Below are 15,740 nucleotides of genomic sequence, written 5' to 3'. Positions count from 1 at the left end.
CTGTTCAAATAGTAGAAATTATTGATAGCGAACTTAGCCTACTTGTGATGTGTTTAAGTGTATTTGCCTGTGAAGACGTGTTTCTTCCACATAACAAGCGATAACGGATTTAAGTCCACCAATCAATTGATGTAACCGTTTGTTACGGTCGCGCCATACGCTGCAACTTGTTTACACAAATGCAAACATAATGAAAAAGTTAAGGGTTAGGCTACCACCTTTAGAGTTTGAAGCTGTAAAATAGTTTTGATTGCACTGAAGACCAACGGCAACACATGTTCTCCTATCCGTTTTAATGCGTCACTAAACGCTTAATTAAAGTTGCTATACAACAAAATTATCTAAAATAACACCTACACTATATTTTCAAAGTATTGCATTGCATATGCACACAACACATTGTTTTACATTTTATTCGCACAAATTAACTTTTTCGCCAACATATACTGTTTAATGAAAGATCGACATTTTTCAAAACTAGCAAACAAAAATACCTCTACAGACGTGGAAAGCGTAACTTTGTTTATATTACTATAAACAGAATCATCTCGATAAAGATAATTTTGACAACTGTGTGTGCAAGGCTTCACAACCACCGGATATTTAAAACTCTTTTAGTCACAAAAATGTGCATTTATAATGTTATAACAGTATAGCCTACACATGAAATTGCCGGCGCGCATGAAAATTTGGATCCACCTTTGTGCTGAAAAACCGTGTATCTAAAATATTCACGACAAGTTAAGAATTAGTTATTACCTAAATGAATGCCAACAACAATGTTACTACTTAGTGCCGCGTAAACTCCACCCTTAGTTCTGGGGAAAAACGAAAACAGTTTGACAAAAATGCGTCCGCAAAATGTTAATTACACTTTCGTAATTTCAGTAAATGTAAAAACTTTGAAACTATTACAATTTCTTTCTAACCGAAGTATTAAAATATATTTATTCACTACATTGTTACTCATCCAATAGCCTGAACCGAACTAGAACCTGCGAACTGTGTACAGTCAAAATTCTTTGAGAGTTTTGATAAGGTCTTGAAGATGATGGGTAGAATGAAAATAAACGAAAAGAGATTCGAACCAAACAAAACCCGAACCCACGAACATAGATTTATTAAAACCTGAGCCGATTCCGAACCCCTAAAAACAAATGGAACCCGAACCGAACCTGAACCCATATGATAAGCGGTGCGACTCTCTGGTTAAGAATGTTTTTACAAATTATGTCCGGATTCAGATTTTACGTGAAATTTTCGGACATGTCCGGGAAACTGCGGACGTTTTGTAACCCTATGTTTGTGCAACTCTATGCTTTATTGCATATTCTACACGTTTTTTATTGTTACGTCGCGCATGCGTAAGTTGCAGAGAAATTTCCGGGACATGTCCGAAAAAATTGTTTTCAAGGCGTGTTTCTAGTTTTTGTGTGTGTCACAGCTGTGATAATAAGAAAGTCGTGTAGATGGTGGTGTGAACTGGAATATGGTTAACACTTAGGTTTAAGTTCCTTGGTATACTGTGCATCATAGGCGCCGAGTTTTACAAAAATGCAAGATGGCGGACGTAAAATATGACGTCACTAATGCGTACAACCACAAAAACTCAAAGCCCAACAAATTTTCCATAGAATGCTACGTTTAAAATCAGAAAAAAACGAAATGTTTCAAATAATATTTAATTGGCAAATGCAACACGTTGCTGTAGCGTTTTTATTGGTTTAGCAACGTTTAAAAATGTTTCGTCAAGTTGTTGCTGCTTTTTTACAACACATTTTACACAATTTTACAACACATTTGCATTGTGCACAACAATGGCCGAACATTCACTCGCAGAAAATTATGCGTTAACGTCATAAACAAGGCACTAACCACAACAAGTTGCAGTTTTAAGTCACGTTTTGTTGCTAACATTCTTCAGATTTTACGATATTTCGTACGATACCGCTATAAACTAACCAAAATTTCCACGGTGGCCGCCACCGTGCTTTACAAACCCAAGGTGGCGGCGCCACCCCGCCACCCCGCCACCCCGCCACCCCGCCACCCCGCCACTAAAGTCATGCATATAATAGTTTATTCAGTTGCAGAATAGTCCAGCTCCGAGGAATTAATGAACAAGCAATACGTTAGTGCGTCTATGAGAACAAACAAAAGCAGGTTGGCCATTGAAAATAGGTGCGTACAGATTCTATGAAAAAAATGCTTTCAATTTGACAAATACGAAGGCAGAACATCAACCTCTTCTTGCATGCATACTTGTAAACTTTTGTATCGATCAAAAATGTCATCCAGCGAAACTCGACAGCTGGCGGACGACGCGCGCTCGCTCATCCAACGAAACTCGACAGCTGGCAGACGACACGCCATCTATTGGCGGTTTACTGTCTCGGTTGTTTGAAAGCCATGACCCGCTTTCTTGCAACAAACAAACAAACAAACAAATCAATTAATAAATATATTTGACTACGTCAAAACCTAAACAAATGTTCTGTGAAAACAGGAATTCACACAAAAGCAATTTCCTCTAGAATAAAAACTAAAAGTCTTACACCAAGGTCAACAACAAGACCTGAACACAGATACAGGCAAGGTTAAACAAGGTCACACAGGTACAGATTTTAGACTTGCGCAAGTCTTTCACAAAACGATACTTCCTTTGAAATTCCACGTAAAAAACACCTGCAGAGGTTAGCAACATCACCTGAAACTTCCTCCAAGGTAAGACTTCCTTCGGACTCACATCTTCAAGAAAGGGGAAGTCCTGATCTTCAAGACGAGGAAGTCGGAAACCAAGACGTAGCCAAGACTTCTTCAAGGTCAAGGTCAAGGTAACCGGATGTCTTGCACGGAACTGTAGATCGTACTGAACATCTTCCTACTACTTACGTATATTTCCCTTATCTACATTCTACAAACATGTGCGTTTGACACTGACGAAGCATTTCACATAAAAAGGTGACATTAATCTTTAAATTAATACACAAGTTTTCACATTGTCAAAAGATAGTAATTTTATCTGACAGAAAGTTCCTTAATGATAGTGAAAAGCGAGTTATACAACATAACGCCTTATGTCCACATTCAGTAACCATAATATAGGTTATATGCGTTTCAAGACATCAAGCATTCATCAGCAAAACGCACGCGCGCTAAACAACGATCTTTAGTCGCGCAGTCAAATTAGATCTCTTTATCTCTTAACTCAGACAAAGATAAGCTATATCCGCTATCCAAAATCCCAGGTGGCCTGTACAAGGTTCAAAATCATCGTTATGAACTGCTCAATCATTAGGGATTACTGGGGTGCGGTTATATAACCCACGGAAGGGGATGCTTTATCGATCCTATGTTAGGGTTGCCATATTTTATGATACACAATCCCTGACAAAATTTATCTCAGTTGCGTTAACCCAGTGGTTCTCAAACTTTTTCGGTATTTTCTCTAAACGGTCTCTTTGCCATTATTTCGAGGGCTTGTGGTCCTTAAGCCCGAATGTGTTTTTCAGAAAAAGAAAAATTGATTGCAGGATTTTAGCTAGTTATGTAAAATTCTGCATAACATCCAAATCTGACATTACAGACAAGACAAAAACATTACCATTGTGCGCGAACAATTGCATTTTTGTTAGTTGCATGCAATAAAGCCTATGGAGACGGTCGATTCTCAATTTCACTTTGATTTAAACTTATTTAGTTGCACAAACTGACGCTAAATTAGAATATAGAATTACTTCCAGCTTTTTGCGGTCCCCGCAAAATTGCCTTACAGAGCCCTAAAGGACCGCGGACCCCAGTTTGGGTTAACCTTTTTGCGATCCAATTACTTCTATACACGGACAGTGACACTAGAAAACGTTAGATACGATACTCGTTAATTAACTTTCTGCGTATAGGCTTCTGTTTGGTCAAGTTTTTTAGGCTAAGCTTATACTATAGTCTCTTTATCCTTGAAACAATAAGCACTTATATCACGGGTCGCCAACCTTTGCCACTCTAAAAACTATTCGGACCAATTTCAAATTGTCACAGAAAAAAAACACTGGGAGCCGCCCTTTTTAAATTTGAAATAAAATGCCACTGTAAGAACGTTTTTATATCTCACGACATTCGACTTTTTGTTGTTAGTTAATTCCTTGCGTATTAGGTACACAGTTAAAGCAAATGAAATTTCCCACGTAGCATCGAACGCTGTGTTTTGTTGAGACGCGGATTTTTATGGTAGATACTTAAACACCAAAAACTAGCGGCACTGGAGTCCGGTTCACTTGAGGTCAATTGTCAAATAGTTCATAATAATTTAATTTTTTTATCTTTTTTTGCAGACTTGTAGAAATGCCGGCGGTTAGGGCTATTCGGGTCAGGTGACGGCTTAAAAACATAAATAACGTTAAAAACAAGCATTTTCCAAACATTTGACCTGACGTCACCTTCTTGACCTCAAGTGAACCGGACTACAGTGCCGCTAGTTTTTGGTGTTTAAGTATCTACCGATTTTTATATCTGTATTTAACGGGTATTGTTACGCGCGCACACACACTGCAAAACGAAATAGTAACCTTGTGCGTTAACCTGCGCACCCCAGTTTATACCTCTTTACGTTTCATGGTATAGACGCGGTTGCAGATAACTACCAGACATTTTCTCCGTTGGTACATTAATTTCATAGTATATCTATCTTTTTTCTTAAATTCCTGACTTTTAAGTACATTTTAACATTACTCCCTGACGCAGACTTAAACACTGACATGTCAGGGAAAATCCTCACGTATGGCAATTGGCAACCCTATCCTATGTTACACAACCTTGCTGCTTTAAATAAACAAGACAGGCGTATAACAGAATTACACAAACATTCTTAAACGAATTTTCTTTTACATGCTAGTGTAACACGCGTTAAAATCCTATGGCAGGTTAGTTTCTAGGGTCCTTTCTTTGACTTTTTGCTTGCCCACAAAAACATAACTGCAGCGCTTTCAACAGTTTAAACATTCTACAATAGGGTTGCCATATTTTATGAAACACAATCCCTGACAAAATATATCTCGGTTGCGTGAACCCAGTTTTTCTCAAACTTTAAGTCTAAATGTGTTGACGTAAGTCTGAGTGTGTATTTCAGAAAAACGAAAGTTGATTGCAGGATTTTAGCTAGTTATGCAAAATTGCGCATAACAATGATCCAAATCTGACATCACAGACAGGACAAAAACATTACAATTGTGCGCGAACAATTGCATTTTGTTAGTTGTCAATTGTTATGCAATAAAGCCTATTGTTTAACAATGGAGACGGTCGATTCTCACTTGAACTTTGATTTCAACTTATCCAGTTGCACAAACTGGCGCCAAATAAGGTTATAGAATTACTTCCACCTTTTCGAGGTCCCCGCAAAATGCCCTAAAGGACCGCGGACCCCAGTCTGAGAACCGCTGCGTTGATCATTTTTGCGATCCAAACACTTCTATTCCGGAATAAATTAGAATATTGGGAAGTCACACGGACAGCGACACGAGAAAACGTTACATACGATACTCTGATCCTTTTCAATTAACTTTCTGCGCAATATTCTGTTTAGTTAAGTTCTTTTTTAACCAAAATTTAAACGATGGGAGTCACAAGGAGCTTTTTAAATTTGAAGAAAAATGCCACTGTAAATATGTTCCACTGTAAAAATGCCACTGTAAAAATGACCTTTAGTTGTTTGTTAGTTCCCTGCATATTAGGTACACAGTTAAATGAAATTTTCCACGTTCTCATGTAGCTTCGAATGCTGTGTTTTCTTGAAACGCGGATTTTTATTTGTGTATTTAACGCATATTGTTAAACATCTAGTAACAAACAGGTATTGTTACGCGCGCACACACACCAATCAGTAACATGTACGTCAGTGGTGGCCAAACTACGGCCCGCGGGCCGCATCCGCCCCCCAGTCCTGTTTCATCCGGCCCGCCAAACACCTTGCCTGGTTTTTTTTCCAAGCACCATATTTACCAATGTGAACAAGCAGTGCAACAGCGCTGGCTGCTACTAGCAGTAGCTTGTGGCAAGCGTTGTTATTTTTAGAATAAATGCCCTTTTATTAAATACAAGTGTAAACAAGATGGTGTTATTTATTGTTATTCTACTACAATAATATATATTTTAATAAAGATGGCAACCAGTTACGACAAATTTTACGTAAATCTCATTTAATCCGGCCCTCCAGTGGCAAGACAGTTGCAAATTTGGCCCTCTGATAAAAAAGTTTGGCCACCCCTGATGTACGTTAACCTGCGCGCCGCCAGTTTACCTCTTATCTTTTCATGGTATAGACGCGGTTGTAGCTATCTACTAGAAACTTTCTCCGTTGGTAGATTAATTTTATAATGTATACAAATATTTTTTCTTGAATTCCGGACTTTTAGGTACATTTTACCATTTCTCCCTGACGCAGATTTAAACACTAAATTCCCGGACATGTCAGGGAAAATCCGGACGAATGGCAACCCTATTCTACAACCAATTGCGCTGTATCCGCTATTTTGCGTAAAACTAAATTCAATGGTTGACTTGTTATTTCCGGCTTGATGATTAGTTTCGTTGAATTTTGTCGCCACGTTTTATGAACTTAAATCAATACAGGCATTGCGTTTTGTACAGCATGTTCATTTTTGTGATTGGTATTTTTTTTCTTTTTCGATCGACCCCCTTAACCTTGGGTCTATAATTATGCAAAGAAGGAAAAAAATGCCAATAAAAAATGCTATAAGGGCGCATCAATCACAAAAAATGAACACTTCATCGATACACTTGTTATTACAGTTTAAAAATGTCAAAAATATTAATGATTAACCCGCCCCAAACATTGTAAAAACGTCGCCTTTTAGTTTTTCGGATTGTGTATCTTGTTCAACACAGTGTAACTGAAACCAAATGATAAAAAGCTAGACGGTTACTACAAAAGAAATCCACTACAGTCGAATGATCCTTATATAACGCAACCAAACGACTGGCGTCTCAAATTAACAGAAGAATTACTCAACCGCAAAAAAATTGTGCCCTCTTGGTATTTCATGGAGGTTTGCAATCACTTAACTGCGGTTTTTTGATAAAAGTCAGATTATAATACGAAATAATGGCTGTTGTGCAATAGCTCACATACTTACATACCGAACATAAACATATAAAAGAATATTTGCTGACTAGCCTTTCTGTAGGACTTTGTCACCAAGGCTATTAAAGCTATACAAACACCGAAACGATTGCCTATGACAGCGTTTTCCAATCCTGCTTATGGCTTTCTAAGAGGGCCACAAACATCATGCCAAAACTTAGACATCTTTTCATGTGCATGGACGGACCCAAGTGCTGAAGCTTCAATTGTACTTATCGAAACTGTATTGATTCTTACAGTGGTTAACGGTATTTGTTCTATAGTAGCTTTTCTTTTCAATGCAAGTAGCGGCAATGTGTACAAAATAGCTATAAAGAAATGATAAAACGACATTAAAACAAACCCAAAAAGGTTTAAAAAAATTTGTTTAATTTAGCGGCTAAATTTCGACTTTTCAACTTTGATTTCAATAATAATTAGAATAAAGAACTGGTTGTCACAAGCACAATTGTTGACAGTAGTAGGACAAAACATTACAAAACATTCTATCTACAAAACATATTACTTACTACTGCAAGTATATTTGCGGTCATCCTAAAAACAACCTCACGGTGAGAATTCCTGCCTCATCACAAGACTGATTTATTTGACGTTGCAGTTAAGCCTTGTGCTGACTTGAAATTTAAAAATGGTCAATATTGTAGGCTTGTAGCATTTGCTGTATTTATCCTCTCTGCTCTTTCGTGAGAAATTCAACTCGGAATACAATGGCAATGTGATTCGTATTGTTCATTATAGAATACAAGTACAGCGCTTTATATCGGCTTACCATGGTTTTTAATTCCTTTGTTTGAGTCGAGTTGAGTTTATTTCGCTTGGTGAAAGAAAACATAGGGACACAATAGCACTAAAATCACACACCAAGCCGGAATAAGCTGCGCAACTTTAAAAAGTTATTAAGCGCAAAACAGTAGAGGGCACAATTGGTGGATGATAGCAAAACGCGCTGCAGCTGCACCGTTTTATGTGACTGGGGTATTAAAAATATATTAGTTTTTTTTTAGTTTAGGGAATATTTTGTCACTAAAACATTGCCTGGGTGTCTGGATGAAGCCGTTAGGAAGCCATTTTTTCCTTAAAATAGCCTGAAATTAAATGACAACAAAGTCATAGAAGTAAATATAGCTAAGTCTTAAAAAACAGCTGTGATCATTCATGCATATGAAACATATTACCTCGGTTTATTTTAAATCGTAAGAATATTTTAATTTTGCAACAACATACTTGAATAGAAATAAAAGTTTTGAACTTATTATCATTAAAAATAACAGTTTTGAACTTATTATCATTATTTATAACAAACAAAATTACAGACCAAACTACTATTTTATTTAAGTATCATTTTATTCCTGCTTTCAGTGAAGTGTGACGTAAATGTCGTCACAGCAGTCTGGACCTAAGACAACATGACGTAATTGTGTCGAACAAAATCAGCGGTGTCAGTTAAAAAGAGAAGTTGAGGTGAGTTTGCTTTGGTGACATGTGGTACTGCTTTACCTGTTTTTGGCTGCAAAAACATGCCTACTAAATGTAGCAGACGAATTTCGTAATTCTACTTTCGTTTTGTTGTGTCAGCAGGGTTTAAGTAACTGCCCGTTTTATACAATGAGAATGAGAGGGCAAGTTTATTGTGAATTCCAGTCGATGCCAGCACAACCCTAATTAATACTGTTGTAATGCTGACTTTGTGATGCTGAAACGAAGTTAGTCTTGACGTTTTGTTGTTTTAATTTTGGAAAGTTAAACACAAATTTGAAAAGTACGGTAGCTCATTCAAGAAAAGCTAGAGGCCAGAGCCCTTCTATAGTGCAAATGTTTTGACAATCCCTGTTGTCATCTTTAGGATCTAGCACGCTATCAATGTAATCCCTTTAGTTTAGGCAAGCAAATTTATTTCTATTTTTGTTTGAAAAATGCGTTGTCATTTGACACATGTGATTGTGAACCTTTGTTTTTGAAGGAAAATAATAAAAGTGACTGTATATGAAATATTTTCGTCTTAGTTTGCTTTATGGGCTGTTTTGTTGGGGTTGGAATAATCATTTCTGAAATTTGTTCTTAAATTTGCATATTGCTTGTCACAGGCACTCAAAATTTGTTTTGACTAAGAGTCCGATATCCAGAAAAATTCAGAAAACTGATTAACATAAATCATGCACTTTAATTATCTTCTTAACCACACTAAATTTTATCTATAAGAAAGAAGAGTAAAGTTGTGAAAATGTGTTTGTTAAAGTAAATGGCAAAATTGAATTTTTAATCTGTTACTATTGACCGATTTTGTGGGCCACTTAACTACTGAAATCTTGTGACAGTTTAGATCTCAGTAAGATTTATATAGATCTAATTTTGTGTTGCCTCCAACAAAAAAGCAACCAAAAGTGATGTTTTAGTGTGGACTTACATCATGACTTGGATGTACTGTTGAAGAAAGAAGCAATAATTGTTTGGGATTTATTTTCATACCGGATCTAAACATGACAAAGACATCAAGCAATTCCAGCAAAGTCAAGGTGGCAGTTAGAGTCAGGCCATTTAACAAAAGAGGTAAACGAATTTGATGTATTTTTAATTACAAAATTGTAAGCTGTTAAAGTAATATATTGATGTTATTTTACCTTGCAAAACTGTGTAAACTTTATTTTTAACATTTAGGCGTTAAACAAGATTTCCCAGCTGAATACACTATGGTTATACACCTTGGTGTGAAACAGTTGCCTAGCAGACTTGACAAACACAGGGGATTAAAATTGACTAATGCCTGATTGTCTAGCAACTTCCTTACAACTAATCTTGCATGTTTAATTAGATAAGTTACATAATGACCTTGTGAATCACTGTATTTTGTATTGTTTCTTTCTTTCTTAGAATTTGCAGTGCCAAATTTCTTTTGTTTGTTAAACCTGTTCAATGAAACACAAAACACTGTTAGCAATTCTCATGCTACTGTTGTATCAAAACTAAATTTTGCACAGTATAAACTTAAAACCATGTATTTTACATAAAGGTCAGTAGGGATTTGTTGAAAGAAGAAAAGTCTGCTAAAAGCGCTGATTTTTGTGTACATTTAATAGGAATTATATTATGCAAAAACCTGTATATGTAAAGAGGTGGTAAAATGAATTTCTGATAGCTATTTACTCTATGCATTATCATTTTCTAAAACTTGGTACGTTGTTAACTGGCTCCAACTGTGTTGTAGGTTTGTCACAACACATTGTGTTTAAGAAAGTTTAACAGCTGCATATTTATCAGTATTACAGGAATTAGAAATTTGTAGAAGTCTATGTGTAAATTAAAATGGCCAGAATATTTGTCAAATGAAAATATGTTGTTGGTTTAGGAATTTAAAGCACCTATATGGCAGTCAGTTTATAAGATGTGTACAAATTTTGTATTTTAGTGGCATTTAATTTTATATTCTTCAATATTTAAAATTTGCAAGGTATTGGATCATCCGAAATTAAAATAAGAACATTTACACAACAAAGGTTTACCTACTGGTTGTTGTTAGTCTATTTACCAGCATGGCACAAACCAGGTTAGCCAGCCACTACTTCAGCCCTTCACCACACTGGCCTTCTCTTTTACACACAATCCTTGCTACCAAAAGCCTTTCAATTGAAAGTTGCCCCCTTACATCAAGTATCATTGAACGTTGGCCTGTTTAAGGCGTGTCGACGTTGGTAAACAATAGTCGTACGATCAGGCCACGTTTTCCAGGGAATGTTGGTGCTAACTGAAGTGTAGCGCCAAAACGTACCACGCAATGTGCTGCGTTTATGGGAACGCTACTAAAATCGCTTACCTTTGCAAGTTGTTCAAAATGTCATGTTAAGGTTACAGCCTAATAACCGTTTCAAAATAGTTTTTTGATACTATTACGTTTAGACGTTACACCGTGTCTTTGTTACCGTTAGTCTACTCTACTTTTAGGTTGTGCACATACAGACAATAAACAACTGTTTACTTGGCAATTCGGGTCTGATTGCAGCAATTGTTGTTACTTTACAGCTTGTGTTTTACATGCCCAAGCCCGTAGGTTTTGCACTAAGCGCCTAGTTGGTGGGACATATAACCGATTAAATTGCCTTGAACCAGCCATCAGGACAAACGCTGGCAATTAAATTCTAAAGTTAACGACCACAGGAAACAGGTCGGTCATTGTCACTTCAGTAATTATAATCACTTTCCACTTGATGTGAGTTAACGGTTTTCGGAAAGGGAAGACCAATCGATTTACCATCGTCAGTGCAACCCACTGCTCATTGATTTCCGTTTCGTTCTGTGCGGACAGTTGAATTAACTGCAGTTGGTAAAGTTGCCACCTGTTAGTAAACAAAACACCTTCACGATTTTACGAGATTTAATCGTCCAAACAAAACTGCTATATTGGTTTAAAATCCTAGCTACAATACCTTGGACAAATCTAGTCGTTCCGAGTGCCTTTGTTGCCAGGGAAACCGTTTGTGTTTTCCGTTGGTGTAAACATTTGAAGTTAGCTTTGTTTAGGAAAGGAAATTTAATCTGTACTTCGCAAAAAGCGCATTCAATTTTCCTAATATACCTACATGCTCATGTGGGGAAGTCGTGCGTGCGTCATAAAGATTATGACATCACAAAGGGTCACGACTCAGCCTGGCGGGTGTGTATTCGGTTCAGTTTTATATCGCCATTGCACGCTTGTTCATTCAAAAGGGCATCCCCTCAAAATAGCCAGGTTTGTGTGGTTCTTAAACAGAACACGATTTTTTGTCCAACTGTCTTGTGCAACAACGGTGTACTGGTTAAACAAGCGATATTATGTCTGTTAAATGTGTTGATAATCTGCGGTTTTTTTCTTAACCGAAGTTTGGTTGTCTAACTCTAACCCTTGATGGACTTTGGAATTGGGTGATAAGTGAAACCGCCTGCCAAGTGTTGTAAACAACGAAAAGCATATACGTCATGTTTAAACACGTGTGTGTTAAACTCAAAGTCCACACAGATACGTTTTAAAGTGTGTTTATTTGTGCTGACTTGATATCATCCAAAAGGGTTCTGTCGAATTCGCACGGTGGTGTTTGGAACTGCTTTGCACATTGCTTGTGGCATTTCAACTTAAAAAAACGTAACCAGGCTAGACGATATTAAGGTTGGCATAAGTGGATTTAAACGGCTCATTGACTTTGGTTTTTGTACGATGTCTGGTATATCGACCTTCCAAAAAAATAGCTCTTTTGTTAGGTACATCACCACATCTAACTAGAGTGTTGGATTTTAAATGCCGAAACTTGGGTTTCAGAAACTGTTTGATCAACGCATAAATTTCTCTGTCTGTTTTCTGTTAACTTGTCAAGAAAAAGTTTGCATCATGCCCTTTTGGCTGCCCTTATATTACGTTTGGTAGACAAGTGTTTAAATTGGCAATTGGGCGACGAAATAGCACATGTATGTGCGTTTAAAATGTTACTATAAACACCTTAGTCTGACAAACGGAAAACCATCATGGACAAGATTGCTGCCGTACACTTAGGGGTCAAGGTTCATCTTTGTTTTCTATGATTGATTTAACTCTCACTCAACACATGCTAATTACATGAATGGCATTCGTTTTCTGCAATGTTTTGTAACTTTTACAATTGACAATATGCTGTCTAGTTTCTTATCTTACTGATTTGGAATGAATTTTTGTGTTTATTTTTTGAAATGCATTTAGACCTTATATTTATCAATTCACACTTCATCAGTACCCTTTTCTAAAACTCACCAAAGCTCTTTAGACAATCTCAATTGCTTTTTGTTACATGGGGATCTGAACTCATAGTTACAAACTACTGGCGTATGTAGGGATTGTTTCTTAGTATACCAGATGTATATGGTTGCCAAGGATAATCAGCACATGATGGTCCTGACTTAACAAAATGTCATAAGCCTTGGAAAAGTAATTTTATTTAAATCAAAGGTTTTGGGGTATCTAAAAATACCATACTGAATGACTGATGTGTTGTTGGCTGTTAAAAGATTATACTTCTCTAATAAAACAAAACTACACCCACAGCAAATCTCATTAAGTGTTCACTTGGCGAGACTTGTACTTATTTACATTGAATGTACAACCAAAGTAGGTCGTTAGCACCAGTCCACCTTTAAATGTGAATGTTTACATATGTCAACTACTGGTTGCAGTATCACAATGTAATAAGCTTGTGAGACAAATCACCCAAGCTGTTAATTTAAAGGTTTTTTGGACTTTAATGTAAAAAATTGCTCACCATGCAAATTTGTAGTGCAATTATACCATTGCCACCTCTTTCCAGGGAACTTTATATTCATTTCTCATCAATTATTTACAGACGCCAATGCAGTTTCCTCAAATAAATTTGCGATGCAGATGCAGTCCAAAATCCACAGACTAGTTTGATGTAATTTGCATAAGCTGCAAATTAAGCTATTTTTTCATATTGATGAAATAGGGTTCAAACAAAATGTAGAAAATGTATTACCTATGGTATACCAGTAATGATGGTAACACATAAACACCACAAATATATGTATATATGTATAACTTATATATATATAGGTGATTTGTACACATGTTTTTCTGTGAATTAATAAAATCAAATATAAACACCATATAATTTGACTTAAATTTTGTGTCATAGAGCTGGAATTGAACACCCAATGTGTTGTTGAAATGAAAGATGACCAAACTGTTCTTTCTGCACCCACAGCAACAGGAAAACAAAATGATAAGTAAGTAAAAGTGAAAAAAATCATAGTAAAATAATCAAATTTCTGCTAATAGCCTGGTGTGAATCTCTTTGAGGAGTGACTATAAAAACTCATAATATCTGCTTGATTTTTCAGCAATGATTAAATCACATGATAAAGTTATAAGCAGTTCAGAGTAATGATCTGTTTTTCATGTGTCTGGAATGTCTGATACCAGATTATCTTCGATTATGTTTATTACTTGTCATATATGTATGTGCCTTTGATTTGACAATATCATCACTTGCTAATATCATTCTAATGAAATATATATCATATTATGCTTAAATACTTTTCTGAAATTTAATTGTGGACAAATAATTGACATATGCTAAATCAATATTTGTTTTTTATTGACGTTCATGTCCTAGAAGTTAAAATTGCACCATGATTCAAATACATGATTTCTTGCTAACATTCAATTCTTGTTTTTTCATGTTTTCTCTTCAACAAATAGAAAACAAACCAAGGTAAGATAAAAACAAGTTTATTCATTTTTTACATACATTGCATATTAAAAAAAAAAACTGTGTAAACATGCTACACTAAAGCTAACCCTGCAGTGACCAGGCTATTTCTACCAATGGACAAAATGTTATGCACAGATCATTGTCCTTTGGGAGCAATATTATACTTGACAATTGCATTGCTTAAACTTACTGTGGGTAGTAGATGTCATCTGTCAGTTTCTTTACTACCCTAGGGACAAGATTAAGATAACTGGTTTATGTTGAAAGATGCCATTTTAAACCTCTTTATTCTTCAATCATGCTTTTACGTTGGAGTTTTTATGAATGTTTATTCCTTAAACATTTTGTAACATATAAAAACACTATATGCTAAAATTAAAGAGGAGTTTGTTAAAAACGGTTTGTGTACAGTAAAAGTTTTTCCACATTTTAACTATAATAGTATGTTTGTTGAACAGTTTGCAATAAAATCTATTTATAACAGGGGTCTCAAACTCAAACAAGTTTGAGGGCCAAAAACAAACTTTTAAGTAAGTCGAGGGCCGCACTATGGAATTATTTGTTACAGTTGACCATGACAACAAACGTATTGTATGATGAAGTAAAATGTTCATGTGTTGGTTTTGGGATAATTTTTCTTGTGATATATACTATAGTTAATCTAACTGCTACATTATTACAGACATTTGCCTTTGACCATTGCTTTTGGTCGATGGATCCAAATCAAACTGAAAAGTTTGCCAACCAAGAGCAAGTTTTCGACAACCTTGGAATTGAATTGCTGGACAATGCCTTTTCTGGATATAATGCTTGTATTTTTGCATATGGACAAACAGGTATGTTGTGTGAAACTCTTAATTCGTATGTTTGTATGAATATAGTGGCTAAAGATTGATAAGAGAAATTATCAATGCTTCATTCTCTGTCTGGATAGTTTGTGATAATTTTGCCCATCCAAATATCTTAATCAAGTGACCGTTAAGTGAAAAAAGGCATGAAAACAATGTTATTTAGCCAAAAAATAAAAACCAATTTTCATCAAGTTTGCAAGAACGTTTAATAGTCACTTTTTGACTAACGAGCATTTTCCATTATAAAACAATTGAGAGTCACTGCCTTTAACATTATGGTGACAAACACATTTGTTTACATTACACAGGTTCCGGTAAGTCATATACGATGATGGGAAGTCATGACCAACCTGGTCTTATTCCGAGACTCTGTGTCGCCCTCTTTCAGCGGATCCAAACCGAAACCAAGGAAAGTCAGTCATTTAAGGTTGAGGTGTCTTTTATGGAGATTTACAACGAGAAAGTCCGAGACCTACTGGACCCAAATGGGTAAATGAAACACTTTTAAAT

The 15,740-nt window shown here is 36.0% G+C and overlaps 1 protein-coding gene across 2 annotated transcripts in view; it reads left to right on the top strand.

The window, feature by feature from the left end:
• Nucleotides 1-8,547: 8,547 nt before the first annotated feature.
• Nucleotides 8,548-15,740, top strand: part of LOC145237296 (kinesin-like protein KIF13A) — a 31,854-nt gene continuing 24,661 nt past the window's right edge. Inside the window, exons 1-6 of one of the 2 annotated variants that reach the window (XM_080100101.1) lie at nt 8,548-8,617; nt 9,550-9,703; nt 13,801-13,891; nt 14,367-14,379; nt 15,062-15,215; nt 15,539-15,719. In XM_080100101.1, the coding sequence (XP_079956227.1) occupies nt 9,634-9,703; nt 13,801-13,891; nt 14,367-14,379; nt 15,062-15,215; nt 15,539-15,719 (509 nt within the window). In that variant the 5' untranslated portion in view covers nt 8,548-8,617; nt 9,550-9,633. Of the gene's footprint in view, nt 8,618-8,722; nt 8,860-9,549; nt 9,704-13,800; nt 13,892-14,366; nt 14,380-15,061; nt 15,216-15,538; nt 15,720-15,740 lie in introns of those variants that run through there. The other variant, XM_080100102.1, reaches the window with a different exon arrangement.

Source organism: Phallusia mammillata, chromosome 7 (assembly GCF_965637545.1).
Source record: "Phallusia mammillata chromosome 7, kaPhaMamm4.hap1.1, whole genome shotgun sequence".
Taxonomy (NCBI): domain Eukaryota; kingdom Metazoa; phylum Chordata; class Ascidiacea; order Phlebobranchia; family Ascidiidae; genus Phallusia; species Phallusia mammillata.
Note: the sequence above shows the minus strand (reverse complement) of the source record. Positions and strands in the feature narration are given on the sequence as shown.